Below are 26,870 nucleotides of genomic sequence, written 5' to 3'. Positions count from 1 at the left end.
CTCTCTCTCCCTTTCTCTCACTCCCCCATCCCTTCTCGTTTCTGGTCAAGTTAGTTATTGAGTTTGCGGAACAGAATGTGTCTGTCCTCTGTCTACAAGTTAGCTGATTCCAACTGATCTGCAGTAGGGATGCTTCACGTGGAGCTGGGGATTTGAAAGAATCTCTGATTTCTGTTGCTGATTTAATATTTTGTTTCCTGCTGAACCCAGACGGATTCAAGAGCAGGATTCTGCTTGTGCCCCTGGGTTCTCAGTGAAATGTAGCGAATAATTGAGAAATCAGTGCATGTAGGAGAGTAGGGAGGGGCAGACTGGCAACCAGCAAAAAGTAATAAGTTGGCTTGAATTTTATTGTTTTGAAAAATAGTGCTGCTGCTCTGAAAACGAGATGTGCCATTAATGGAATCAAGGGAACAAATTTGAAAACAGAGAGTCTCATATGACTGAGCGGAGGTGCCAGAGAGTCCTGGTTTTGCAGCCTATGCAATGTGAGGCATGTTTAATCATGTGCGAAGGGGTGGCTCTATTTTAAAAAAAACCAACAACTATTTTAATAGCATGTGGCTTATTTGAAGTTAATGATGCAACCACAGGTCGTCCGGTTTGATTAGGGGAAACTGTTTCATAAATTAAATACAGGTGGAGCAGATAGGAATGATGTTCTCAGTCTTAACATGTGTCAGAGACCGTATGGAAGATAAAGATCCCCATTTGTTCTTAGTCTATCTGCAAGCTGTTAGATACCAAATGTTTACCATTTTGGCATTTGTAAACTAGTAGGAGGTTTCCTTGAAGAGAGGGTAATTCTTTATCCACTTCTGCAGCAATCATGTTTCTATGGACTTAAAATGGACCGGTAAGTAGTCACAAATCATTCATGTGAACGTAGTCATTTTTAATTGTTTTGGGTACAGTCAATGCTGTTCAAATAAAGGGAGATGATGGGGTCATCATGATGTCACTGGACCACCAATCCAGAGGCTCTCTGGATAGCGGTTCAAACCCCACCAGGACAGATGGTGGGTTTGAAACTCCATTAATAAATTTGGGATTGCTGGTTGTAATGGTGACCCTCAGCAAATATTGATGTTAAAAGCTGTCTGGTTTATTAACGTCCATCCTTTAGGAAAGGGAATCTACTATCTTTGAGGTCTGGCCTATGTGAGAATCAATCCGTGGAGATAGCCTCTGAAATGGCCTAACAAAGCACGTAGTTAAATTTGGAGATGAGCAATAAATGCTTGCCTTGCCTTGAAAGAATAAAGAGGATGAAATGATGTGATCTTGCACTCCACTGCTCTTTGTGGGTTCAATGATGTCTCTTCAAAGAACTTGCTATGGCTCTTGCAATATGCGAATGCCCAGTTCCCCCCATTCTATTTTTCAAGCCTTCCTCTTTGATCTTTTCAGATTGTATCTTGTATCTTCATTGCTCTCCCTCTTCCCCTTCCTTATTGTCCTTCACACTCAATTCCTCCTCCTCGTTTTAAAAAAAAATCTCTGCAGTGACTTTCTGCTGGAGGAGGTCAAAGAAAATGCTAGTTTATTGCTGCAATCAAAGTATCTTCAGTGGACCAAAGCTCTCCAGCACGGGGGCATTTTGAAGCCTCTGCCTTTAGTTCAACTGCTTCCTGTATCTTTTAATGTGAAGTGACTTTCTTGCACCTGCTGGAAGTGTGGGTTGATGATGGAATGTCATGGCCAATGAGGTGCTTGGTACCAACAGTCTGTATCCTTTAGGTAAGAAAGGATATTCGCTAATGTCCTTTAGGGAAGGAAACTGCCACCTTACCTGGTCTGTCCTACATGTGACTCCAGATTCACAGCAATGTGGTTGAATCTTTACTGCTCCCATGGCAATTAAGGATAGGCAATAAGTGCAGGTCTAGCCAGTGACGCTCTCATTCGGTGAATGAATTTTTAAAAAAACAGACTTCAGAAAGGAAAATGTCACTCTGAATCAGGAGTGTGATTTGGAATGAAATTGAGCACAGAAAAAGAAAGAAGGAGAAAGAAAGAGAAAGAAGGCAGTGAGATTAGAAGAGGAGAAAGAAAGAACAAAGCAGAAAGGTGAAGAAAAAGTTCATTTCATTTTACCATTTCTAAAAATCTCCAGCACAGTGGGCCAGAGGGATTGACCATTGTTGAATGAACAATGATGGAGTCATTAAAGGTTTTGTGTGCCATAATTATGTGATCTAACAGCTTGCTGAAAGTTTAATGTACAACTCATTTGCAAAACCAGCCAGTTCTTCGAGGGAGGTTGTGTTTGAGATCTGGTTAGTGAGAAATATATCGAAACGTTAGCTTTGTTTCTGTGTCCACATGTTTTGTTAAAGTAAGTGGAAAGTTATGACTAACTTTATTTGCACATCCTACTATCACTATGGAACTCATGGATTTTATACAGTGCATAGTGGGTGAATGGCCATTATTTGCCTTTAAGATGCATGAGGGGGCATGTGATTGGGTTGGGGAGGCATATGGTTGGTATGGATAGTTTTTGGGGAGTGTATGCAGGAATTATGAGTTAGGATAGAATGCTTTTCTTCTTCATGACCGCACTGAGGTGGGCTATTAACTCAGTCACCCTCAGTATCCAGCAGTCCCAGTGGATACATCTGGTCTTTTATACTGTGATATTATAAACTTCACACCTTTAATAACTGTTCATAGCTTGAAAAAAATCAACAAAGATAAACCGTTACTCACAAAGAGATCAGCAAGGACTCTGACTGGAATAAATTATTCAGGGATTAAAACAAACTTCTACAGGATTTGAAAGCAATTAGTAATGTCTGGAAGAGGGAGTTGAAGCTACGTAAATAAAACTGTATGGACATCTGCTTGATAACCGGCTGCTTTTTGTCACAAGGGCAACTGATGGCCTTGTAGAAGAATTTAAGGAGTTAATAACAGGAAAGCTGTGTCTTCAGTGAAATAACTCAAAGGCTGGTATCCCATCGTGAAGTCATCCTTTATTTATCCATAAAGAGTCCTTGACACTGATCCAGCTCCCTCAGAGCCAGCTCTGAGTGAACAGAACCTCTGACACTCATGTTTATATCCGTCAGCCAGGGGTCCCTGATTGGGGCTATTACCTGGTCCAATCAGGGAGCTCTTATTCTATGAGGTCCCCTGCCTGACCTCATTTCAATCACTGCAATCAGACAGGCAGCTAACACTGAATCTAACAAGGAACAAAGGAGTTACTTCAGATAAGGAAGCAAGCTGCAGACTCAAGGCCTCTAGAAGAGAAATCAGTATTTTTGGATGAAAGAATCTAAAAATCATCAATATTGTGATACCATAGACCTGAAGGATGAACGTCTGTATACGAATTCAACTACAGAATCCTTTGTTGACAGAACTTCAAAGAACAAGACTGTACACGGATCAAACCCTGGGCACTTCCAGATGCAAACACTGTTGATTGGAATTGTAGCTAAATTCCACTGTCAATCGAGCAACAGCCCATTTGTGAGGTTTAACTTCCTTACTTAAGGAGTCTTATTTTAGTTGCTACATGCAAGATAGTTTAAATCATTGTTTTAGTACTTGATTTTCTCTGCGATTTCTTAATAATTGACCAAATTAAAGATAATGGTGGTGATTTACCCACAGCATTGCCAACTCAGATGACCCGACTACGACCTGCACCCATCTGCCCCAAATCAATAGCCCTATCAGTTGGTAGCAATGTGCGGCACGGTGGCACAGTGGTTAGCACTGCTGCCTCACAGCGCCAGAGACCCGGGTTCAACTCCCGCCTCAGGCGACTCTCTGTGTGGAGTTTGCACATTCTCCCCGTGGCTGCGTGGGTTTCCTCCGGGTGCTCTGGTTTCCTCCCACAATCCAAAAATGTGCAGGTTAGGTGAATTGACCATGCTAAATTGCCCCGTAGTGTTAGGTGAAGGGGTAAACGTAGGAGTATGGGTCTGGGTGGTATATGGTTCGGCGGGTCGGTGTGGACTAGTTGGGCTGAAGGGCCTGTTTCCACACTGTAAGTAATCTAATCTAATCTATCTTCCCTGGCTCTTTCTCCCAAGGCAAGCAGGGAATTTTCCCAGCTCCGGCTGCAGGCTGCAAGTATGAACCCTTTCTCTCATCATGGGTCGATCCTGATCAGCTGAGGGTTTTCAGTGTTTTATTTGAAATTTTGTGCTTTGCAAAAGAGAATTGATTCTCAAGCAAGTGGTGGATGTTAATTCCACAGCTCATGGTATATCATTCTGCTAGACCAGAGTTGAAAAGGGTGGCGCTGGAAAAGCACAGCAGGTCAGGCAGCAATTGGGCGTCACAGTGGCTCAGGGGTTAGCGCTGCTGCCTCACAGCGCCAGGGACCCGGGTTCAATTCCCGCCTTGGGCGACTGTCTGTGTGGAGTTTGCATGTTCTCTCCGCGTCTGTGTGGGTTTTCTCCGGGTGCTCTGGTTTCCTCCCACAATCCAAAAGATGTGCAGATCAGATGTATTGGCCATGCTAAATTGCCTGTAGTGCTAGGTGTATTAGTCAGGAGTAAATATAGGGCAGGGAATGGGTCCGGGTGGGTTATACTCTTCAGAGAGGCGGTTGGGCCGAAGAGCCTGTTTCCATACTGTAGGGTATCTAATCTCATCCTGACCAGAGGGCCTGATGAAGGGTTTATGCCTGAAAAATAGACTCTGCTCGGATGCTGCCTGACCTGCTGTGCTTTTCCAGAGCTACCCTTTTTGACTCTGACTCTCCAGCTCTGCAATCCTCACTTTCTTCCATCCTGGTGGACCAGGCAAACACCAGGACTTGATTTTTTCTGGGTTCTGACAATCCATAGTTCATAGAATCATTGAATCTGTACAGTGTGGAAGCAGACCACTCAGCCCATCAAGTTCACACCAACTCTCCAAACAGTATCCCACTCAGACCCACCCCCTTACCTTATCCTTGTAACCCCACATTTTCCATGGCTAATCCATCCAGCCTGGACATCCCTGGACACTATGGGGCAATTTAGCATGGCCAATCCACCTAACCTGCACACCTTTGGACTATGGGAGGAAATCAAAGCACCCAAAGGAACCTCAAGCTGTCCCAGGGAAAATGTGCAAACTCCACACAGTCATCGAAAAGTGGAATCAAATTCTGGTCCCTGGCACTGTGAGGCAGCAGTGCCAATCACTGAGACACTGTGCCATTATTTATTGTCCCTCTTCAGCCTCTGCAAAATATGGTTCTGTTGCCTTGATAGCCTTTCCTCTTGACCCAGTCACAAATAAATAATGATAGGACCTGTGCTGCTTACGTTGTCTATTAGAGGATACTTGCAGCAAAAAAGCACTGTTTTCTTTGGCTCAGGATATTTGTGTCAGTGTCCATATACCACACAATCTCCTGCCACACTTCATCTCAACCCTTCATTGCACCTTCCTCTTCATACATTTACCCAGCTTCCTCTTAAATGCTTCTGTACTGTTTTCCTTAACAACTAGTAAAGTTCCACATTGGACCCTCTCTCTGTCTAAAGTATTGTGTCATGAATTTTATTTTGTATTTATTGGTGATTAACCTTTTTATCAATATTCTGTAGTTTCTATGTCAATCTCATCAAACCTTTTCAAACGCTCTTAAGACTTCTCGGTCTTCTCTGCTCTAGAGAAAATCATTTTCAGTTTCTTTTACTGCTCCTGAAAGGTAAACGTCTCCGATCTGGTATAATTTTAGCCAGTCTTTTTGTTTTAAACACTCTCCAATTCCTCCATTGCCTTTTTTTAGCATGATATGGAGACCTGTTCAAAACATGGCCAATCTTGGTTCTGTACACGTTGAATGTAAGTTTGTGGAACTCCAGTTGCTTTGTTGTGCTTTTTTTCAGATGGCACCATTAACCTGTGTCATGACCTTTACTGGTTCTGCAACTCCCAGCAATCCCTCTGCTCCATTTTCCCCCAGTTCAGCTTTCCAAGGTTATGAGTTTCTTTTATTTTTCCACCAGATTATACCACCTCACACTTATTTCCCCACACTAGAGTTCATTTGATGGAGCACTGTCCGGTTATTGTAAACAACACTTTGGTTGGCCCAAACTATTAGTTTTCATTTTGGCAGCCTGTGCTAAAGAGCCAAGAGCAGATGTAATATTCCACTGTGTAATACAGTGAAAGACCCTCATAAAAGTCAACAGATTTACTTTCCTGTTGCATCAAGTTTGATTTAAAGCTTTAATTTATGTTATTTATTTGCAATAATTAGTCCTTTAGCACAAAGCCTGTGTACTCTGCACCATGTGTAATTAACGTCCAGGGGTAAACCAGGCCTCTCACATTTACGGCATTGTGCCTTGTTGCTGCTGAATGAAGTAGCTTTTACAACTGGATGCGTTAATGGGAGGAAAAGGAAGTGAAGAGAAAGAGAGTGTTTTATCCCAGGGAGACGGAGAGGCACAGACGCAGGAAACAGCTATGTGGCAGTGTGCGTAAAGCCCAGCTGATCTGAATGAGACCATTGACTGGTGTGCAATCCATAAGCTTACACAGAGTCACTTTGTCCAGCTACCTTGAAGGAAAAGAGGAGGAGGGGAAGAAAACAGCAGCTTGCTATTTTCATTTGACAAACTACTTGGAAAATATTCCGTCAGTTTTTTTTCCCTTCTGACAATTGCCTTTTTTTTTCCTGTGTGTGGCTTCCCTTGTGTTTGATTTTTGAAAGGAGGGCGTTTATCCAACGGTTTCAGCTGCAAGGGTTTCTTCCTGCAGTTCAGAAGCAATTCAAAGGAAATCAGCAACACACGCACACACGTGTGTGCGAGTTTTGGTACCTCTTGGTTCCTATGTTCCATAAAGTGCAGTCTGGAGTCCATGCTGTGGAATTTGACTCCTTTTGCATTTCCCTGACAAAATGTATGAAAGGCACAAAAGGCGATACAGCCTATCAGGGATCTCGAAACATGCCAGGAGTGTTGATGTTGTGCTGCTCAAGGTATGTTGTTTTTAACTACAAAAATTTAGAAAGCTTGTTGACTTGTCAGTAAGGTTTTATTGCACTCTATTCGTAATTTTAAGGATTGGGATGATCTTGAAGCTCAGCCTGGGAGTTCGGTTCGGCTTGAATTTTTTACTGTTTTTGGATTTGGCTCCTTTCCTGGTAGATTTGATGGAAAACAGTAAAGCTAAGTGACTTCACGCTCCGTTTTTGTCTGCATACAACTTCCCACAACAAGAGTGCAGACACCTTGATGGATGTGCAGCGGGGGAGCCCTGGGATGATGATATTACTGAACTTTAGCTCACAGCAGCTACCCTGAATATTAAACAGGCTAAATTAAGTAATAGTCTCAGGACAGCGAATGGGATTTTGTCTCTTGTACCTGTTCCAGCAGCTTGCTTACCCTCCCATGATTGAAAGTCAAATTTGGTCAGCAATTGATTCACCTGGAAGATGATGACCATGCCCAAATTTAATCTCACAAATTGTTCGTGTTTTGTGTTTGTTTTGTTTGCAGGGTTGCATGGTTCTTGTCAAAGATTCATTTGTGCAATACAGTCCTTGTCCATAAACTGATTGCTGATTCCCATTCTCTCAAAAAACACCAAGCTGTGTTTTTTTCACTCTCTTGCTAATGTTAAAATAGTGGCTGATATAAATATACAGCAAGTACACCAACTTCTTCATCACCAAGAGAGACTTGCACTTGTATCGTCCCCGATTGACCACCTCAAAGCACTTCGCAAAGGCTGAATTTCTTTGAAACAATGTAGTTATCTAGGCAGATGCCGCAGCCACTTTAAGAGTAAGAATCCCGCGAAAGAGTGATAAGATTAATTTTAGTTTGTTTTCTTTGTCTTTTTCTGGTGGGTTCTTGGCGAAAGGAGGAAAGTTGGCCTGAGGTCCACATGAACTCTCTGCTGTTCAAATAGTGCCAGAATTTCAATTATTTCAATTAAACATCCCAGCCCAACAAAGAGTGAATGTAGCCCTCGTTATTTCAATTTTATGTTTCTAAAAGTTAAGAAAGAAGGGTTGATAATATCCCAACTGTAAGAGTGATGTATAATTATCTTTGAAACAGTATATTTTATCTGGAATGCATGACTTAATAGACAGAGCAACTGGAGAGCTGGACAATAGCCAGAGTGCGTTATTAAATTATGACTGAGTTCAAAGTAAATTTGAATTCAGAATTTTGAACCGTTTTTAATGTATCCTTCCTGAGTCCTGTTTCGAGGAGGGCATGGTCACGGAACAGTTGCAGCAGGGCACACTGGCAGAACCTCATCTATGTGCCCAGCCTGCCCACATCGTTCACGTTCTGGAAGGTGGCAGGCTCCTAGTAACTGCTGTAAACATTGATGCCTTGTTGCAAATTCCAGTCCTTGCCCTTTCCCTTCCCCTCCCATGCACTCACTCACTGTCTTCCCCCCCCTCTCTTTGTCTCAGTAAAAATTTCACTGTACTCATGTGAGTACGTGTGACAATAAAGCTAAATCTCATTCCCTGTCTTCCCCTGTCTCTGTGTGTTCTAACTTCTAATAGTGGCAGCTACCCAAATAAAATATATATGGTTTGCATCCAACCTTAAGAAGGTATAATATAACCGGATGCTGCTAGTTCAGCAGTTACAGAATTTTTGGAACTCTCAAAGAGAAATCCATTGCCCTGCCATGACGCCCAGTGAGATTGACCTGACAGTCACCACCAATATTCCCCTATTATTTTCTTGCTGAGGGCAGACGTCCAATGTCTGTGGCTTCCAGAAGCCATGCATCTGCAAGGTCAGTCAGTGCATGCGGATCTTCCCAGCTTTGGGAGAATGTTGGTCACCATACCTCAGATGTGGGCCATTGTAGTCACCTGAGCCAATGGTGAAATTGAACCAATCCTGTTGGTGTCACTCTGCATCACAAACCAGCCATCCAGCCAACTGAATTGTATGACTTCCTGTAATGCTGCATAGTTTCCAAACTTTGGTTCAACCTGGCGATCAAATCACTCCCTTAATTTCTTCTCATGGACATTTTTAGGAGTGCAGTTTGTTTGAACTGCATTGGACATTTGGAAGATCAACACAACAGATAATCATCCGCACAGTCTCCAACGGGATGACTGACCAGTTAGTGTATTCCTGGTACCAGTTAAAGTAAAAATGTCAGCCAACACACCAGGGTATAAATCCCACAAAGCTCTCACACCAAAGCTTGCCAATTAAACTGAAGAGTGACTGATCTCCCTGGCCTCAGGTTATTGCAAAGGAAAGTATGAAACTTCCCGTTATAAACATAGAGGCTTGCCAAATAAAATCTTGGTTTCAGAAATGGAAAGTTGGAATGAGTAGATATTCAGCAGAAAATCCTGGGAATCTACAGCACATCAGCATCTAAAAAGGGAAAGACTGGCTCACATTTGAGGCTACAATCTCCCCCACACAAAAAGGCTGCAGCCCAAAAGGTCTCTTGCTGCTATTTTCAGTTTTATTTTGCTTCATCTGAATGCGCAGGGAGATGAGAAAATGCTTTCCATTTCAGCATCTGTTTACCACTTCCGCAAGAAGCCATCAACTTTAATGCAGGGCTCCTTGATGACATGCTCAATCAACGCCTGCCTTGATGTCAGGGGCAGTCACTCTCACCTCACCCTTCATGGGTTATTGTAACAAAAATAGATGATTGAAGAATAGTCCTTGGTGTTCACAGAACAATGCAGTCCCAGCTAGCTATTATTAGTTACTGGGTTACAGTGGACTCTGTGAGATGTCAGGAAATGAACAGACAGATGTTTTCATATCTTTGCATACATTTCTGTTTCAGCTGTGAGGACAGATTGCTAGCCCATTCAGAGAGGCAGCACGGTGAGGGGGTTTCTGAAGAATTTGAATTCACGTTAGGCTCTCTGACCCAGTCTTTTACAGTGATCTTGTTCCTCCTGGTTCCTTGCTCATGGCTCTCATGGCACCCTTTTGAGGATGGATTGAGGGTGATCAGGAATTGCCATCTTGAGCAGAGTCGTCTTTGTGCATTCAGTGATACAGATGCACGGGATGCACCGTGGGTGGCACGGTGGCACAGTGGTTAGCACTGTTGCCTCACAGCGCCAGAGACCCGGGTTCAATTCCCGCCTCAGGCGACTGACTGTGTGGAGTTTGCATATTCTCCCTGTGTCTGCGTGGGTTTCCTCCGGGTGCTCCGGTTTCCTCCCACAATCCAAAAAATGTGCAGGTTAGGCAAATTGGCCATGCTAAATTGCCAGTAGTGTTAGGTGTAGGGTAATGGGTCTGAGTGGGTTACGCTTCGGCGGGTCGGTGTGGACTTGTTGGGCCGAGGGGCCTGTTTCCACACTGTAAGTAATCTAATCTAGATCAGAGGCTGGGAGTTCTTTGGAGAGTACCTTGCCATTTTGGTTGGCCAAAAGTCTTTAGATAATCTGAAAGGCACCATTCAGGAGTGTGATGCAAGACTCTCCACTTGCCTGCAGCTCCCATAAACGTCAATGACACCATGATCCATCTCAGCCTCCAGAGGTCCTCAACTTCACATTGTATAGGTGTTCTTCTTCCTCTTTTTGCAGTTCTGGTGTACTGCAGCATGTTGTGGCCCTTTTGAATAATGTATTCGCCAAAAACGGATACCCGCGCAATTTCATCAACAGATGCCTAAGGGAAAGACAAAAGAACAAGGACATGCCACAACCCAAAGGACTAGCCACACTACCATACATCAAGAGCATTTCCAAACTGACAGCCAGACTACTGCGACCACTAGGACTCATAACAGCACACAAACCAACCGCCACTCTCAGACAACAACTCACCAGGACGAAGGACCTGATACCCAGCATGAGCAAAACCAATGTAGTGTACAAAATCCCATACAAGGACTGCACAAAATACTACATAGGACTAACAGGAAGACAGCTAATTATCCGCATCCATGAACACCAACTAGCCACGAAACGAAACGACACGACCAGCTATCCTTAGTAGCCACACATGCAGATGACAAACAACGTGAGTTTGACTGGGACAACACTACGATTATAGGACAAGCCAAACAGAGAACAGCCAGGGAATTCCTAGAGGCATGGCACTCATCCACAGATTCAATCAATAAGCACATCGACCTGGACCCAATATACCGACCACTGCAACGGACAGGTGGGACTGACAACCGGAAGCGGCAGAGACAAACCACTATAAATTCCGGAGGAAACATCATAGAAGTGCTTCACCGGAAGCTCCCAAGCACTGAGGATGTCACTTGGATAGGGGACGAAACGTCTGCAACACAAATTCCCAGCTCGGTGAACAGAACAACAACAACGAGCACCCGAGCTACAAATCTTCTCTCAAACTTTGGACTCCCCAAAGCCTCTACCATCTAGAAAGCATGAGTAAGGAGTTTGTTGGAATACTCCCCATTCATCTGAACAAGTGCGGCTCCAGCAATACTCAAGAAGCTTGGTCAAAAGAGTCCACATGATTGGTATCACATCTACAAACATCCACTCCCTCCATCATTGAAGTTCAGTATCAGGAGTGTGTACTATCTAGAAGATGTACTGCAGAAATTCACCAGGGCTCCTTAAGCAGCACCTTCCAAACCCGTGACCACAATGCCATGGAAGGACAAGGGCAGCAGATACATGGGGACACCACCACTTGCAAGTTCCTCTCTAAACCACTCACCACCCTGGTTTGGAAATATATCTCCAATGTCACTGGGTCAAAATCCTGGAAATCCCTCCCTAAGGGCATTGTTGGTCAACCTACAGCACATGGACTTCAGCGGTTCAAGAATGCAGCTCACCACCACCATTCCCTGTAAGCCACACAGCTGCTTGGATGCTCTGCACACATTGATTGATGTGCTTATGAATGGCTTATTCTTGGAATCACTGCTGCACATAGACCTTGGAGATCCACATGGCAGCAAAAAGGGTCACAGGGTACTTTGCTCACCACCAGCTTCACAAGGGCATCTGGGGATGGGTAATGAATGCTTGTCCAACGTGCGCATCTCGCATTCCACAAAGGGATAAATTCACGGACAAAGCCCGTTTGATCAGTTACCCTTCACACCTGTCTCCATGCACATCCAGCTGCGAACATGTTTCTTGAATAAAATACCATTAAATAGAGCAGATATTTCAGGTTACATCTGTACAAACACTGGTCAGGTGCAGCTTATACTGAATAAAGGCCACTCTGTCACTGACTGGGTTTGTTTAAGAGAAAGTTCTCAGGCACTAATTTATTCATTATACTGTCAATCAGAATCATTCCCTTTATGTACAGCAATGCTTAAACACTGGTTTTGAGTTTGGAACAAAGATGTTTCAGTGTTCAGACCCAAGGGCTTCCAGTGAGTTTTTATGAACATGATTCTATGACTTCACAGAGTCCCTACAGTGTGGAAGGAGGCCATTTGGCCCATTTGAGCCTGCACCGAACCTCCAAAGATTATCCCCCCTCCCCCAAACCTATTCTTGTAACCCCACATTTCCTGTGGCTAATCCCACATAGACCACATATCCCTGAACAATATGGACAATTTATCCCAGCCAATCCACCCTAACTTGCACATCTTTGGGCAAACGCTAGTGCATTAGTGTCATTGATATGCAACCATAAAGAATGGTTTGTGCAATGAGTAGCTGACACTGCCTTACAAAGCTTGAGTATGGAGAATACAAGGAGCACACCTCACTGAAAAGCTGAATAATGTCTTGTGCAAAGTTACTGAAGATTGATTTCATCTGCGCTGGCACGCAGCAGTGATTTAACAAATAGGATTTGAAACCGAACCACAAAGATGTTAAAAGTAATTGTGAGATCCAATTTGCTGGGTTTTTTTCACAAGATGGGATGGAGTGTGGGACTTAAGGAGCTTTTGCTGTTAGTATGTGAAGCTTTGGTTGACCACTCCTGCAACGCTGTATTTTAGTGGTTTTGCCTTAGAGTGCAATGAATATCAACTTGACTGGTTCCTGGGTGAGAGGGCTATCATGTGAAGAGTGATTCTGTACAATGGGGTGGCACAGTGGCTCAGTAGTTAGCACTGCTGTCTCATAGTGCCAGGGACCTGGGTTCAATTACAGCCTCTGTCGGCTGTCTGTGTGGAGTTTGCACATTCTCCCCGTGTCTGCGTGGATTTCCTCCAGGTGCTTTGGTTTCCTCCCACAGTCCACAGATGTGCAGGTCAGGGTGGATTGGCCATGCTAAATTGCCCATAGTGTCCAGTGATGCACAGGATAGGTGGATTAGCCATGGGAGATGCAGGGTTACAGAGATCGGGTAAGGCAGTGCATCTCGGTGGGATGCTCTTCAGATGGACAGTGTAGACTTAATTGGCCGAATGGCCTGCTTCCACATTGTAGGGATTCAATGATTCTATTCTATGATTCTACTCCTGAGTTTGTACAGAAACATAGGAAACAGCAGGAAGAACAGGCCCAATGGCCTTTTTGGGTGTGCTCCGACATTCAATATGATCATGGCTGATCATCCAACTCAGTCCAGTGTTCTTGCTTTCTCCCCATACCCTTTGATCCCCTTTAACCCTAAGACCTATATCTAACTCCTTCTTGAAAACATTCAATGCTTTGGCCTCAAACACTTTGTGGCAGAGAATTCCACAGGCTGGGAATTGAATGTTAAAGTCGGAAGCTGGCATTAGAGGATCAGCCCCATCTTCTTGAGTCACAGATGACTTTGAGTGACCATCTGACCTGCCCTGACTCTTATTCCATTATGTTCTTATGTTTTGAAGTTTACAGAATCCTCCAATTTTAATGGTTTTCTCAAAAGTGGGCCCTCACCAGGGCATTGTTTCAGATCTGCTAACAGTACCCTTGTACTTTGGCAAAGTGAGGACCAACCGTGAGTGTTGCCAGTTAATTGGTCATTGAGGACACCACCACAGCTGGTACTGCCCAGCGAAGATTACTGCATAACCTACAGAGGGGAACATCGCCACCTTCCCTGTGTCACTGAGGCTGCCAGCCATACCCTGGCTCCTTATAGTTACCAAAATACTTCCAAGTAAACTTTTTGAAAGGAAGGAGGTTTAACTGAAAGAATCTTTATTCAGTTAGCATAAACAATGCAAGTTTTGTCAAGTGACGGGGTTGTAAGGAGCTTGTTTTGTTGAGGCCCTAACAGTATCCTGTAGCAACCATTTAACTGAAGGAACTCCACAAATGGCATCTATTGACTGCAAGGAAAACCTCTTGCATTTCGTGAACTATAGTCAAAGCCAAACAGGAAACTTGTTTCCAATTACTCCAAAATTGGTTACCTTATTTGGGGAGCCTGTTCTGCTATTTTTTCCATTATGTCTTGAATTGTCTCACAATGTCGTTTTTACTATTTTAAAAGCGTGAGAGTTCCCTCTGTTCCCGTCTCCACATCCAGATATTAAACATAAACTTGGCTTAAAGCAGTTGTCCTCCTGCTTCTTGAGGCTAAACCTCCGTTCTCACTGCAGACGTGAACATTCAATCTGCGCTGATCCTTGCCTATGGTGCTGAGGGAGTGTTGAACTGCCAAAGGTGTCCTTTTTAATGACAAAAGACATTAAACTAAAGCCCTGTTTATCTTTTCTATTTAATTAAATAATACAGTTTACAAATAAACAATTAATATTAACAGCTGTATACAGAGAAACAGCATTTTACAGAGGATGGGGCAGCAAACCCAGGCACCAAACCCCACCGTTCAACAGTTTTCAGGGAAATGATGACAAACCTCCAATCCCTGTTTGTTTTCTCATGGTTCAAGCAATAATTAAATACAGCAAAACACAATGAAATTTGATTTCCAGTTTGCCTGTGTTCTTTTCTATGAAACATTCTGAGTAGAAGTTAAAGCATTGAGAATATAATTCTTGTTACCTTGATTGATTCATAGGATGTCAGTATCACTGACAAATGTTTGTTGCCCATTCCTAATTGCCTTTAAATGTAGATGCTGATGGGCCATGTATGGCCATTTTACAAGGTGCTCAGGGTGCCACCCACATTGCTATGGGTCTGAAGTCACATGTAGGCCTGACCAGATAATGAAGTCAGATTTCTGTTTCCTTCAAACATTTATGAGGCAAATGGGTGTTACTGCAAATAATGGTTTTGTGATTACTTTATTCACTTGTCGGATATGGACATTATTGTCTGGGCCACTATTTATTGCTTGTCCCTAGTTACTCTGGAGAAGGTGGTGGTGAGCTGCCTTTTTGAACTGCTGCTGTCCATGTACTGTGGGTTGGCCCACAATACTGTTAGGGAAGGAGTTTCAAGATTTTGACCCAACAGCACCTGAAGGAACGGCAATATATTTATAAGTTAAGATGGTGAGTCGTTCTGAAAGGAACTTACAGATGGTGGTGTTCCCATGTATCTGCTGCCTATGAAGCAATAGAGATTTTCTACAGAGTGTCTTATAGATGGTGCAGACTGAGCATCGGTGGTGAAGAGAGTAGAGGTTTGAGAGTACGGTGCCAGTCAAGCGGGCTGCTTTGTTCTGGATGGTGTCAAGCTGTTTAAGTATTGTTAGAGCTACACCCATCCAGCCAAGTGAGGATCTGACTTGTGCCTTGTAGATGGTAGACACATTCTGGGGAGTCAGGAGGTATGTTATTCACTGCAGTATTTCTAGTTTCTGACCTGCTCTTGTAGCCCAGTATTTATATTGACAAGTCCTGTTCTATTTTTGGTCAGTGTTGCTGATAATGGGGGATAATAACATCATTGAATGTCAAGGATCGATAGTTAGATGCTGTCTTATTGGAGATGGTCATTGCCTGGCATTTTTGTGGCACAAATGTTCCTTGCCACTTGTAGAATATTAACCCATGTCTTGCTGCATTTGGACATGGACTTCTTCAGTTACTGAGACAAGTTTAATTTTAAATTCTAAATTTGTTGAATTGCATTTAAATTCCACCAGCTGGCATGGTGGGATTTGAAACCATGTCCCCTGGATTACTGGTCCAATGTCATGATAACGATGCCACCATCTGACATATAAAGAATTCTTTTCAAGTTATTGGCAATGGCCAAACTTTCCCTTCGCCCAGACTGTCTTATGCATGTTCTGTTCTTGAGCAGCTAGTGACCTTTATCTGAGAAACAGGAAAATAAATTTGTCTGTCAGGTCTGAAAGTATACTGTTCTTCAGTGCTCCCAGGAATGAAGGGTTGTCTTATGAGGAGTGGTTGAGGACCTGGGTCTGTGCATGATGGAGTTTAGAAGGATGAGAGGGAATCTCATTGAGATTTACAGAATACTGAGAGGCCTAGATGGAGTGGATGTAGAAACTATGTTTCCACTAAAAGAGTGACTAGGACCTTAGGGAGCAGTCTCAGACTGAGGGGATGACCCTTTCGAACTAAGTTGAAGAAGAATTTCTACACCAGAGGGGTGGTGAATGTACGGAACTTATTGCCCCAGAGAGCTGTGGAGGCCAAGTCTTTGAACGTATTAAGACAGTGGTAGATTCTTGATTGGTAAGGGGATTAAGGTTTACAGGAAGAAGACGTGAATGGAGTTGTAAAACATTTCTGCCATGATCAAATGGTGAAACAGACTCAATGGGCCAAATGGCCTAATTCTACTCCTGTATTGTATGACCTTATGCTTGGATCTGTTCATTTCAGCACTAGAATTCAGTGCCAGATGTTCAATCCCAATTCTTGCCTGAATTCCCAATCCATTCGGTAACACCTGCACCTCCCCCTTTAAGTCAAAGGAATAAAAGAACTACATGACTGTCAGACTTCCTGTCTTCTTTAATCTAGCTTTGAAGAAGGGCCAAGGCCTGTGGCAAATTCTCAACCAGGATCAGAAAGGATGGGGGCGAGATGAGAGAAACTGTAAACACGAGCAGTCAATGACATCAAGCTTGAGTCTCAGAGGCGAATTGATGATGAGAGGAAAGGGAGTTCAATGGTTCCGCAGTTTCCAAACTTCTGGAAAAGAAATTGTAGTTAGAAAGTGGTGCAAGCCCAGTGAGATTCCAGAGAGGCATGTGTATTAGATAGGTCAGTAAATTTTCAAGCTTTCTTTGGCACCTTAATCACATCGTCTGAAAATGCTACACACTCAGGAATGACATTGACTGGACTCTTCTGTATCTGCAAGTTCAGAAACTTCATGGACTGAGCCAAGAGTATAAACAGAATAGAGAGACCAGAAATGATCAGTCTGTCCATGCATTTCTTTTTCAGTCATGTAATTCAAGCAATTCTTGAACATAGCTTGACCATGGTAGTTGGAAACTAATGTCCTTCAGTCCTATATTTCGAAGCTGTGTTGACCCCTTCTAATACAGCTGCTCTGTTGTGGGTGGATTTCAACTGAGCCACTAGGAATTTTGCAATTGTGGTCCAGAAATTTGAGCTGGAGCCCAGCTTCCCAGACTGCTAAAAGAATGCGTGGTTTGGATGTCAACTGCATTAATTTGTTTACCCCCCCAAGATTGTAAAGAGCGATATTTGAAGGCAGGTACATGAAAATAAAATCTGCAATAAAAATAGATTGCATTGGCATTGAATCCTTCCCAAAAATGTACGATAGTCTTTAGCTTTCAGATGTCATTTGAGCTGACTTCAGATTTTTTCCAAAAAGGAAGTTGACTGTCAAGCTGTTTGTAATTAACATATGCAAAACTTGCTTTAGTTTAAAGACAGTCTAGTAGCTATTGGCACAAGTGCAAACTTATCAAGCACAGTGACGACTTCACGCTCCTTGCTTGCAAGTTGCTTGTTCCAAAACCATTTGGCTGCTTGAGCATTCACTTGGTTTGGTGCCCCTTGTTTATTGTTTTGTTTTATGCCCTCTCAGAGAGTGCCTCATCCTGATTGTCTTGCTTTCACCTTTACAGATTAGCCGAGAAAGCTGGGGTCCTGATCCCACGCGGGTGCAACCAAAGCAGAGTGCCAATGCAGCCGGTGAGTGAAGGGGTTTTGTTTGGTCTGACATCTTGTGCTTTGGAATCGGTTTTGTGAATGGTACCTCCATCAAAACACTAAAGAAATTGCAACAATTAATTAATGGGCCAGCATGCCAAGATATCAAAGTAAATTGAGATCTACAAAATCTTTCTAAAATTTTTCAGAAGATCAAAGTGAAATCGTCTTTGTCGACTCTGCTTCTGATTCCCAAAGCTAAACTTCACGATGCAAAGTTTGAGACTGTTAATTTCTAAAGCTAGCAATCCTATATTATTGAATGTTTAGACCAATATTTACAATTTAATGTAATTCAAAAAGCTGGTGCAATAGTTGTAGTAATTGGAACCGGGTTGATCTTATCGACTATGAGATCTTCGATTGGGGTTGTTAAACATGGCCAATTAGGGAGCCATGAGTGACAGAGATAAACGGGGGAAACCGAATCCGCTCACTTAAGGGACTGACTCTGAGCTGGCTAGCCACAGCCAACGTACTGCACACATATACATAAAAGGTGACATTGTGACGGGATACCTGCCTCTGTGCAATTATTTCCTGGGTCATGTCAGTGTTCTCCATGTCAGATGGAAAAGCTCTACAATTTATCTCCCCTTGTATTGTTCTCCACCCCATCACTACCCTGCAGTTTAAAAATGTAAAATTCAGTTTAGATGTGACTGCAGTGTGACAGCTGTAAATCAGGGAAACACAAGAACTTCTTGGAATAGCTACTGTTGCTATGATGGCAACTACTTTTAATTAAAATGCACAAAGGAGGAACAGTATTTGTTCTCTTGGACTTCTGTTCCAAGGTTACCAAATGAAAAACTTCCTGCTACTGATACCATATCTTGGTGGAAATGTTCAGTTTACACCCACGACACGGTTCAAACCCAATCATGCCGTCACTACACCATTGGCACAACTTCCATTTCTCATGCTGGCATTTTTCTCTGTGAAGATAATTGTTTGCCACCTTTTGGGGGGTGGTGGAGTGGATTTGGGCCCATGTCCAAGAAGCCTGATCTTAAAACCACTCGATCACATTTCAAATGAAATTTATTGAGAGTTAACTTTCATTCTAAGCTTGGGTTGAATCCATAATTACAGTGAACGATTGTGTTCAAACAGTGCAGTTGTTACCCTAAGGGTATCAGTCTCACCCATGGAATGATCTCATGAATAGTTACTCCACAACGTTCTGACTGTATTTTGTACTGGGTCCAATTTTTTTTAAATGCTGGTTAGAATGCGCATAACATGTCATGTGATTTCAATTCTCTTTCCATCAGCCAAGCCATGGAAAAAACTCAGTGTTATGCATCTGAATAGTTGAAGTAGATGATAATTGCTGAAATCCATCCTGCTTTTGGACTTACCTGGAAGGTGTTTTTGAACCTGCATTTGTTGCTGGTTTCGTACATTTAATGACTCGAGCAAATACCACACACCACCATTTTTGCCCAAAATTATATGTAATCACTCTTAAATACATATGTACTCTTGGTAAATTGTTATATAAACTTATTGTGGCTTCAGCATTAAAACAGCCAAACTCCCTTGACAACCATGACGATTCAGTCAAATAATTCAGTCAAGTCAGTTCAATATTCCAATGTAGTTTGTGGTTAACTGATTAAAATATTTCTGTTAGATAGTATTGTGAGTTGGAAGGGAAGGGCCAGGAGTTTGACAGCGATTAGAGAATTCAGTTTGCTCAATTAACAATAGATCCTCTGTACTGCAGAGACAGAACACTCATCTGGGACCTTACCAGCAATTTGGACTGTACAACACTTGTACAGGGACGGTTTAGGATAAGGCCTGGCTATAACAGTGAGATGCTATCACAGATTCACAAGTGAAGCTAATCAGATAACTCTGCCATGGATGAAATATGGCCAAATTCATGAGTTGAATTTTTTTTCAACATGTCGTACAGGCCTCATAATCCTTTTGCAGTTTTGCTTCCTGTACCCTCGAGTGACTGCTATTCTGGAATGATGATGGGCTATTTTTAGGGATTGGAATTGTTTCAAAATGAGCTCCAAATGTATGTTAGAATAATGTAGATATAAATATGAAATGAAGACAGGAGCAGTGAAATAATGGGTTGATCATCTCCAATTGCTCCCATCAGTATCATCCGTTACAGCCAGTTATCAGCTTAATCGCATAAATCCTAAAACACGCTTTCTAGCTTCAGCTCATATTTAGCAAAAGGCTGATACTCTGTAATTGTATAGCTTTGTTTTTCTATAAGTTGAAAGAATGTATGGAAATATTTCAATCAAGCACCTTTTTAACATACTTCTCAACTCCTCTCGATTCTGACAATTTGTGATCTGATTTAATAAGCTTGCCCCTGAATTGACATTCAATCCTATTTACGCCCAGCCACACTTAATTCTGCGTATCTCCTTTCTATTAGAAGTGATTCTGATTTGTCAAATGAGTTTACCAGGTTCGCAAGTTCATCGGTGTAGAACAATATCTCCACGGTTCCCAGACAACAAATACTATATAAATAAATATTCTCATTCTATCTGTATAAAATCACACTGACTGTCATAGATTTATTTCCCTGAGGTTATTCCAAGGTTTGTGTGGTCCAAATTGTATAAAGAAATTCCATTCTCAAAGGCTTAGAACCTCACTGTTTGAACTGGATTAGTGCCAATATTTACAGATCAGTTAAAGAAAAACTAGGTACAACGCCAGATTTACTTTTAGGACAGGGGTACCATTCAATTCCTCTAATTGGTGGCACGGTTTCTAATGCCTTTAGCTGCAGGTGAAACCAAGAGGAGAAGCGAAGATGTTTTTATGCGTTTTCCTTTTCACTTGTGTATATCCCCCCCCACTCCCCCAAGCCCTAAAGGGTTTGCCCTGTGCTGATCTACAGTCTTGTAGAAAGCAGTATTCTTCCTGTTCCTCAACCGAAATTACCTATTTTACAAGACTGCCTACATTTCAGAAGGAACTCAGTAGCTCTATAGCATTTTGGATTGTCTTCAATTTGAGAAACTTGTTACAAGAAACAGGAGAGTGATAGATACTCCCCACTTGCCCGGATGAGTGCAGCTTCAACAGCACTCAATTGGAGTTGATACCATTCAGGACAATGCTGCCTGCCTGATCAGCACCTAAAGCTTTTACACTTTTGAACACAGACTCAACACATCATTGATGTATACCATCGACAAGATCTACAACCTCTGGCAGCTCCTTGCCTCCTTCCACAGCATTTTCCAATCTCTGTCACCTAGAATGAGGAGGGCATTCTCTGCACTATCACCTGCAAGGGCCCCCTCCATATCTCTCATCATCCTGTTTTGGAAGTGTTCCTTCACTGTCACTGGCTTAAATCTTGGAACTCCTTCCCTGATGGCAGTCTGGGTGTACCTACACTACATGGACTGCAATGATTCAAGAAGGCTGCTCACCTTCTCAAAGGCAATCCTGAATGGATAACAAATTCTGTCCTAGCCAGTGATACTTCAATCCCTTGAAGGGATTAGAGTCATATAATTGTACAGCACAGAAGCCGGCCCTTCGACCCAACTTGTCCATTTCTTAATTGAACTAGTCCCATTTGCCTGCATTTGGCCCATATCCCTCAAAATCTATCTTAATCATTTGCCTGTCCAAATATTTTTTAAATGTTGTAATTGTACATGTCTCCAACACTTCTGCTGTCAACTTGTCCCATATCACACCATCCTCTGCATGAAAATATTGCCTGTCGGGTCCCCACCCCTCCCCTTAAACCTATGCTATCTAGTTTTAGACACCCGTACCCTGGAGAAAATACCTTAGCTATTCACCTTATCTATGCCACATGATTTTATAAATCTTTATAAGGTCACACCAATTAAAAAGATGAGGTCTGACTATATGAACATTTATAATATATACACTGTACTTAGTGTGTGAACATAGGCAGTATCAACGTTGATCAGGGAAGGCACCAAACCCACGCTCTTTCCAGCAGGATATTAATCAAGAGCAGAAAGCCAGGCTTATTCTCCTCCTCCTCCAGCAATGGGTTCTGTGGCTGGTTGAAACAATCCTGTTCGAACCAAGAACAGAACCCCGTGATTGAACCCAAGATCTTCTGGTCTGTTTGAGTCTAAGTGTCAAGATGCAGACACATTGTATATCTGTACACTTGAAGTATTTTCCTTATTACATGAAATATGCAGCAAAAGTTCAGTCCAATTCGTCTAACTTCATTTAACCCCAATCAGTATATACTTCTGTTCATTTCTGTAGGTTTTTCTCTAGTTTCTTCTGTGCTGTGCATCTGTGTTGTTCACCTCAACTACTTTGAGTGATCCTGCCTGAAAAATGCTGGATATTTGATTAAATCATGATTGAGCTGACTGCTGGTCTTAATGCAAGGTTTGTGAAGGTTTGTAGCTCAGGTTGAGGTTTAGGGTGTAGGTTTGCTCACTGAGCTGTAGGTTTGATATCCAGACATTCATTACCTGGCTAGGTAACATCATCAGTGGCGACCGCCAGGTGAAGCAAAGCTTTTGTCTTTTGCTTTCTATTTATATGTTTGTCCTGGATGGGGTTCCAGGGGTTTGTGGTGATGTCATTTCCTGTGCAGTTTCTGAGGGGTTGATAGATGGTATCTAGATCTATGTGTTTGTTTATGGCATCGTGGTTGGAGTGCCAGGCCTCTAGGAATTCTCTGGCATGTCTTTGCTTAGCCTGTCCCAGGATAGATGTGTTGTCCCAGTCGAAATGGTGTTTTTTTCATCCATGTGTACGGCTACGAGGGAGAGAGGGTCGTGTCTTTTTGTGGCTAACTGGTGTTCATGTATCCTGGTGGTTAACTTTCTTCCTGTTTGTCCTACGTAGTGTTTTCTGGCAGTCCTTGCATGGAATTTTGTAGATGACGTTGGTTTTGTCCATGGGTTGTATTGGGTCTTTTAAGTTTTAGTTTTTGTTTTGAGAGTGTTGGTGGGTTTGAGAGCGACTAGGATTCCGAGGGGTCCTAGCGGACCCAGATTTTTGGATATCAGGATTCATAGCAGAAGCGGTAATGCAAAGACTATAACAAATAGCTTTCGACTGTGGCGTCCAGGAATGCGAGTTTGTTGTCAGTTTCTTCCTCCTTGGTGAACTTTATGCCTGTGAGGGTGTTGTTGATGATGTTAAATGTCTCGTCTATCTTATTTCATTTTGTGATGATAAAGGTGTCATCTACGTAGCGGACCCAGATCTTTGGTTTGATGGTTGGTAGGGCTGTTTGTTCTAGTCTTTGCATTACCGCTTATGCTATGAATCCTGATAATGGAGATCCCATGGATGTGCCGTCTGGTCTTAATTCTATTTTCCAGCCTATCCTCAATAAACATTGACTCCTTTGCTGTTGGCATTGCTGTCAGCATTAGGGCTGAAGAAACACAAACAAGAGTAGGCCTTGTGGTCCCTCACACCTGCTGTGCTCTGTGTCTGGGCATTTGGTCCCCAAGCAACCTTGCTGTGATATCATGGAACTGCACATTACTGGGTCTAAATACTACATTGTGGTTGGAGTTGGAGCAGAGTAGGGTCGAAAATGCTGAAAGAAGCACATGAGGAGCTCTGGCTCTCTAGAAAACATTTCCAAAGCACATCGACATGAACACTCAAAGAAAGTAGATTAGTCATTACTAAATGTAACTATAAGTCAGAGTCTGGTACACGATGGCCATATATCATAGCATTTAGTATGAAGTTTAATGAATAGTGTTACTTTGAAAATAAGCTTGAACAAAGTTCTTGACTTTTTTCTTTCTCTTTGACCAGCCTACCTCAAATGCAAAAGCCATCATGAATCATAAAAACATACAACAAGAGATATGGCTGATCTGATCTTGGCCTCAACTCCACTTTACTGCCTATTCTCCACAAGCCTTGACTTTGTAATAATTCAAAAATCTGTCTGAATTAGCTTTGAATATAGTCAGTGACCTGACCTCATTGCTCTGTGGGGTGTTGAATGCCAAAGATCCATGACTCCCCTCCCCCTCACTGTCTCCATCTGAAATGGGTACCCCTTATTATGGAGCTATGCCCTCTCATGCTAGATTCCATCAATTGTGGGGTGGAGCATTCTCTCAGCATCTATTCTCAAACCTCCACAGAATCTTGTGTTTTCGCAGAAGACTACAACTCATTCACTTAAACTGCAGTGAGTATAGACCCAATCTGTTCAACTACTTCATGTAAGGCAGCCCTATCACCACAAGTATCAAATGAGTAAACTCTCTCTGCATTGCATCCAAAATAAATATATCCTTAGTAGCAGAAGGACACTATTACTGCACACAGATTTACCAGTGTTCTGTATGTTTGTAACACAATTACCCTATTCTTAATCTTCCATCTCTTTTGCATTAAAGACCAATAATCCATTAGCTTCCCTTATTTCTTGCTGTGCATGCGTGCTATTGATATTAACTTGCTGAAGTTTGTTTAACAATGTCGCCTAGCATAATAGGCAACACCAGAAGTAAATGTCTGTGGAGGAAAATGTTAAAACATGGAGTCAAATGATCTTAAGAGTGTCAGTGTGGCTAAGTTACTCACTGTGACCTGTGGGTAATAAAATTATATGATTGTGCAGAAGGCATTATGTGAGACTAATTGTGTGGAGTTTCATGTAATTCCCCCAATGTACTTGGAGGGGCAGAAGGAGAGTTTAGTCATGTGGGAGGTTGTGGGGTGTCCTTTTTTCTCCACCCTGACTAAATGCAGGCTAATGGGCAGCCTTCCCACCAGACTGCCAGTTTCCCCAGTAGGCAATTACTCCCTCATCAGCTCTAAAATGTTAATGACAAAAAAACTGTCCTGATTATACGTCTGTGAGATACACCGCAGATGGAGTACTGAACAGTTTTAGTCCCCTTATCGAAGGAAGCATTTACTTGCATTGGAGGCAATCCTGAGACGTTTCACTCGGTTGATCCTGGATATGAAGGGGCTGCCTTATGAGGAGAGATTGGGCCTATATTCATTGGAATATAAAAGAACAAGAAGTGACCTTCTTGAAAAATGCAAGATTCTTAGGGGAATTGGAAGGGTAGAGGTGGAGAGATTGCATCCCCTTGAGGGAGACTGTGAGACCAGAAAATATAATCTCAGAATAAGGGGTTGCTCTTTTAAGAGAGAGGTGTGAAAAAATTTCTTCTCAGAGTGCAGTGAATCTGTGAAATTCTTTACCGCAAAGGACTTTAGAGGCTGGGACTATTAGTATGTTCAAGGCTGAGATCCAAATTTTTAATCAGTAAGGGATTCAAGGGTCATGGGAACAGACAGGAAAGTTGAGTTGAGGATTATCAGATCAACCATGATCTCAGTGAATGGTGGGTCAGACTTGATAGGCTGAATGGCCTGGTTCTGCTCCCATGTTTTATGAAAGCCAATCAATTTAAGGCTCCGTTATGTCCAATGTTTTTGACTGCATTGCAGAGAAAGATGGAAGTACAGGAAAATACTAATGGTTGAAGTTATAAAATTCATTTTCTAGGAAAATTCTGGTCATGCATTCTATGGAAAATGTATTTTCACTACATTTGGAGCATCTGCCAGCAATGGCAGTGAAATATAATGAGCACTTGCCGTTGCATTTACTTTTCCACATACTTGGTTATATTCCAAAGCATTTGATGAGGTTGATCAATAACGTCACTCAAGTTGCCATTTGCGGTGAAATGTTTTTCTTTACCCTTCTTGAGTCATAGGGCATCAATGACTGGGATACTTAATTTTGTTTCTTGTTTTAAAATATGACGTGGTCCAGGAAATCGGGAATGCAAATCCTGTCTAACTGGCAGTGACATCATTCTAGTTAAGGGAATGGATAGCAAGTTTATAACAATTCACTTCCTTTCAAGTGTGCTTTGTGCCAACTTTTGATAACGTTTTGTCGGAGTTTAATGAAAAATATTTAATTTTTGCAAGAAGAAGAGTTTTTGAGTTCATTTTAAGTATTTTGTAGTTCTAGGGAGATAATAATCATTATGGTTTTCAATAGGTTCAATCTTCCTTTCATTACCTGTACTCTATCCCAATTTACAACTGTACTGAACCCTTCCACATTCAGTTCAGAGAGTATGCTCCCCATCTATTTCCCTGCAATGTTCCTTAACAAACTCTCTATTCAACCCTGAGTGAGTATAAGTTTGAAGTTTCCTGCTGTCCTATTTTCATACTTGTGCTCTTCTTCCATCTGCCTCAGTGCTTGCACCTTCACAACAGCTAATAGTTGCAGTCTTCCCTTTTACTGTTTTTGTTCATGGGATGTGGGCATGGCTAGCTAGTCTAGCATTTATTGCTGCCAATCCCTGATTGCCCAGAGAGCAGTTAAGGTACTGCTGCATTGCTATGGGTTTGGGGTCACACATGGACCAGGTCAAGTAGGAATAGCAGGTTTCCTATCCCAAAGGGCATTAGTAAACCAGCTGAGTTTTTAATTAACAATTTTCAGTAGTTACATGGTCACCATTAAGCTTGATTTTTAATTTCTGATATTTTTTCCCTCGTTGAATTCAAAATTCACCAACTATCTTGATGGGAATCCAGTCCATGTAGTCAGAAAAGTACCCTTGAGTTTGGAATTAATAGTCCAGTGACACTATCACTACATCACTGCCTCCCCTCAAGGGCAAACTTGTTGAAGCTCTCCCTGAGGTAAAACAGATCTCAACTCCCAGCTGTGCTTACATCTTCATAACCTCTCTTTAATGCCTGCAAGTCACTCCACTGTTTCTGCCATCTTACTTCTCCTCTTCATCCCCTGTACCTCCCTTCAGTACCAATCAGATTGAAATTTTGTAATTTAAGCTGATTCGTATAAGAGGTAATCACTATTTAACGCTTAGTGCCTTAAACCACCATAGAGAGAGAGGATGTGGGTATGCGTAGCAGTGATAGGAGTAGGAGTTCCCAGAAAGGAGACT

The 26,870-nt window shown here is 42.4% G+C and overlaps 1 protein-coding gene across 8 annotated transcripts in view; it reads left to right on the top strand.

Moving 5' to 3' along the window:
• The window catches only part of LOC122540917 (A-kinase anchor protein 13-like), a 411,711-nt gene that overhangs the window by 225,276 nt on the left and 159,565 nt on the right, over positions 1-26,870 (top strand). For all 8 annotated transcript variants that reach the window (XM_043677213.1, XM_043677212.1, XM_043677210.1 and 5 more), the window contains one exon: positions 17,844-17,910. In XM_043677213.1, coding sequence (XP_043533148.1) covers positions 17,844-17,910 — 67 coding nt within the window. The remainder of the gene's footprint in view (positions 1-17,843; positions 17,911-26,870) is intronic.

The sequence above is a fragment of the Chiloscyllium plagiosum genome, chromosome 36 (assembly GCF_004010195.1).
Source record: "Chiloscyllium plagiosum isolate BGI_BamShark_2017 chromosome 36, ASM401019v2, whole genome shotgun sequence".
NCBI classification, from domain to species: Eukaryota; Metazoa; Chordata; class Chondrichthyes; order Orectolobiformes; family Hemiscylliidae; genus Chiloscyllium; species Chiloscyllium plagiosum.
Note: the sequence above shows the minus strand (reverse complement) of the source record. Positions and strands in the feature narration are given on the sequence as shown.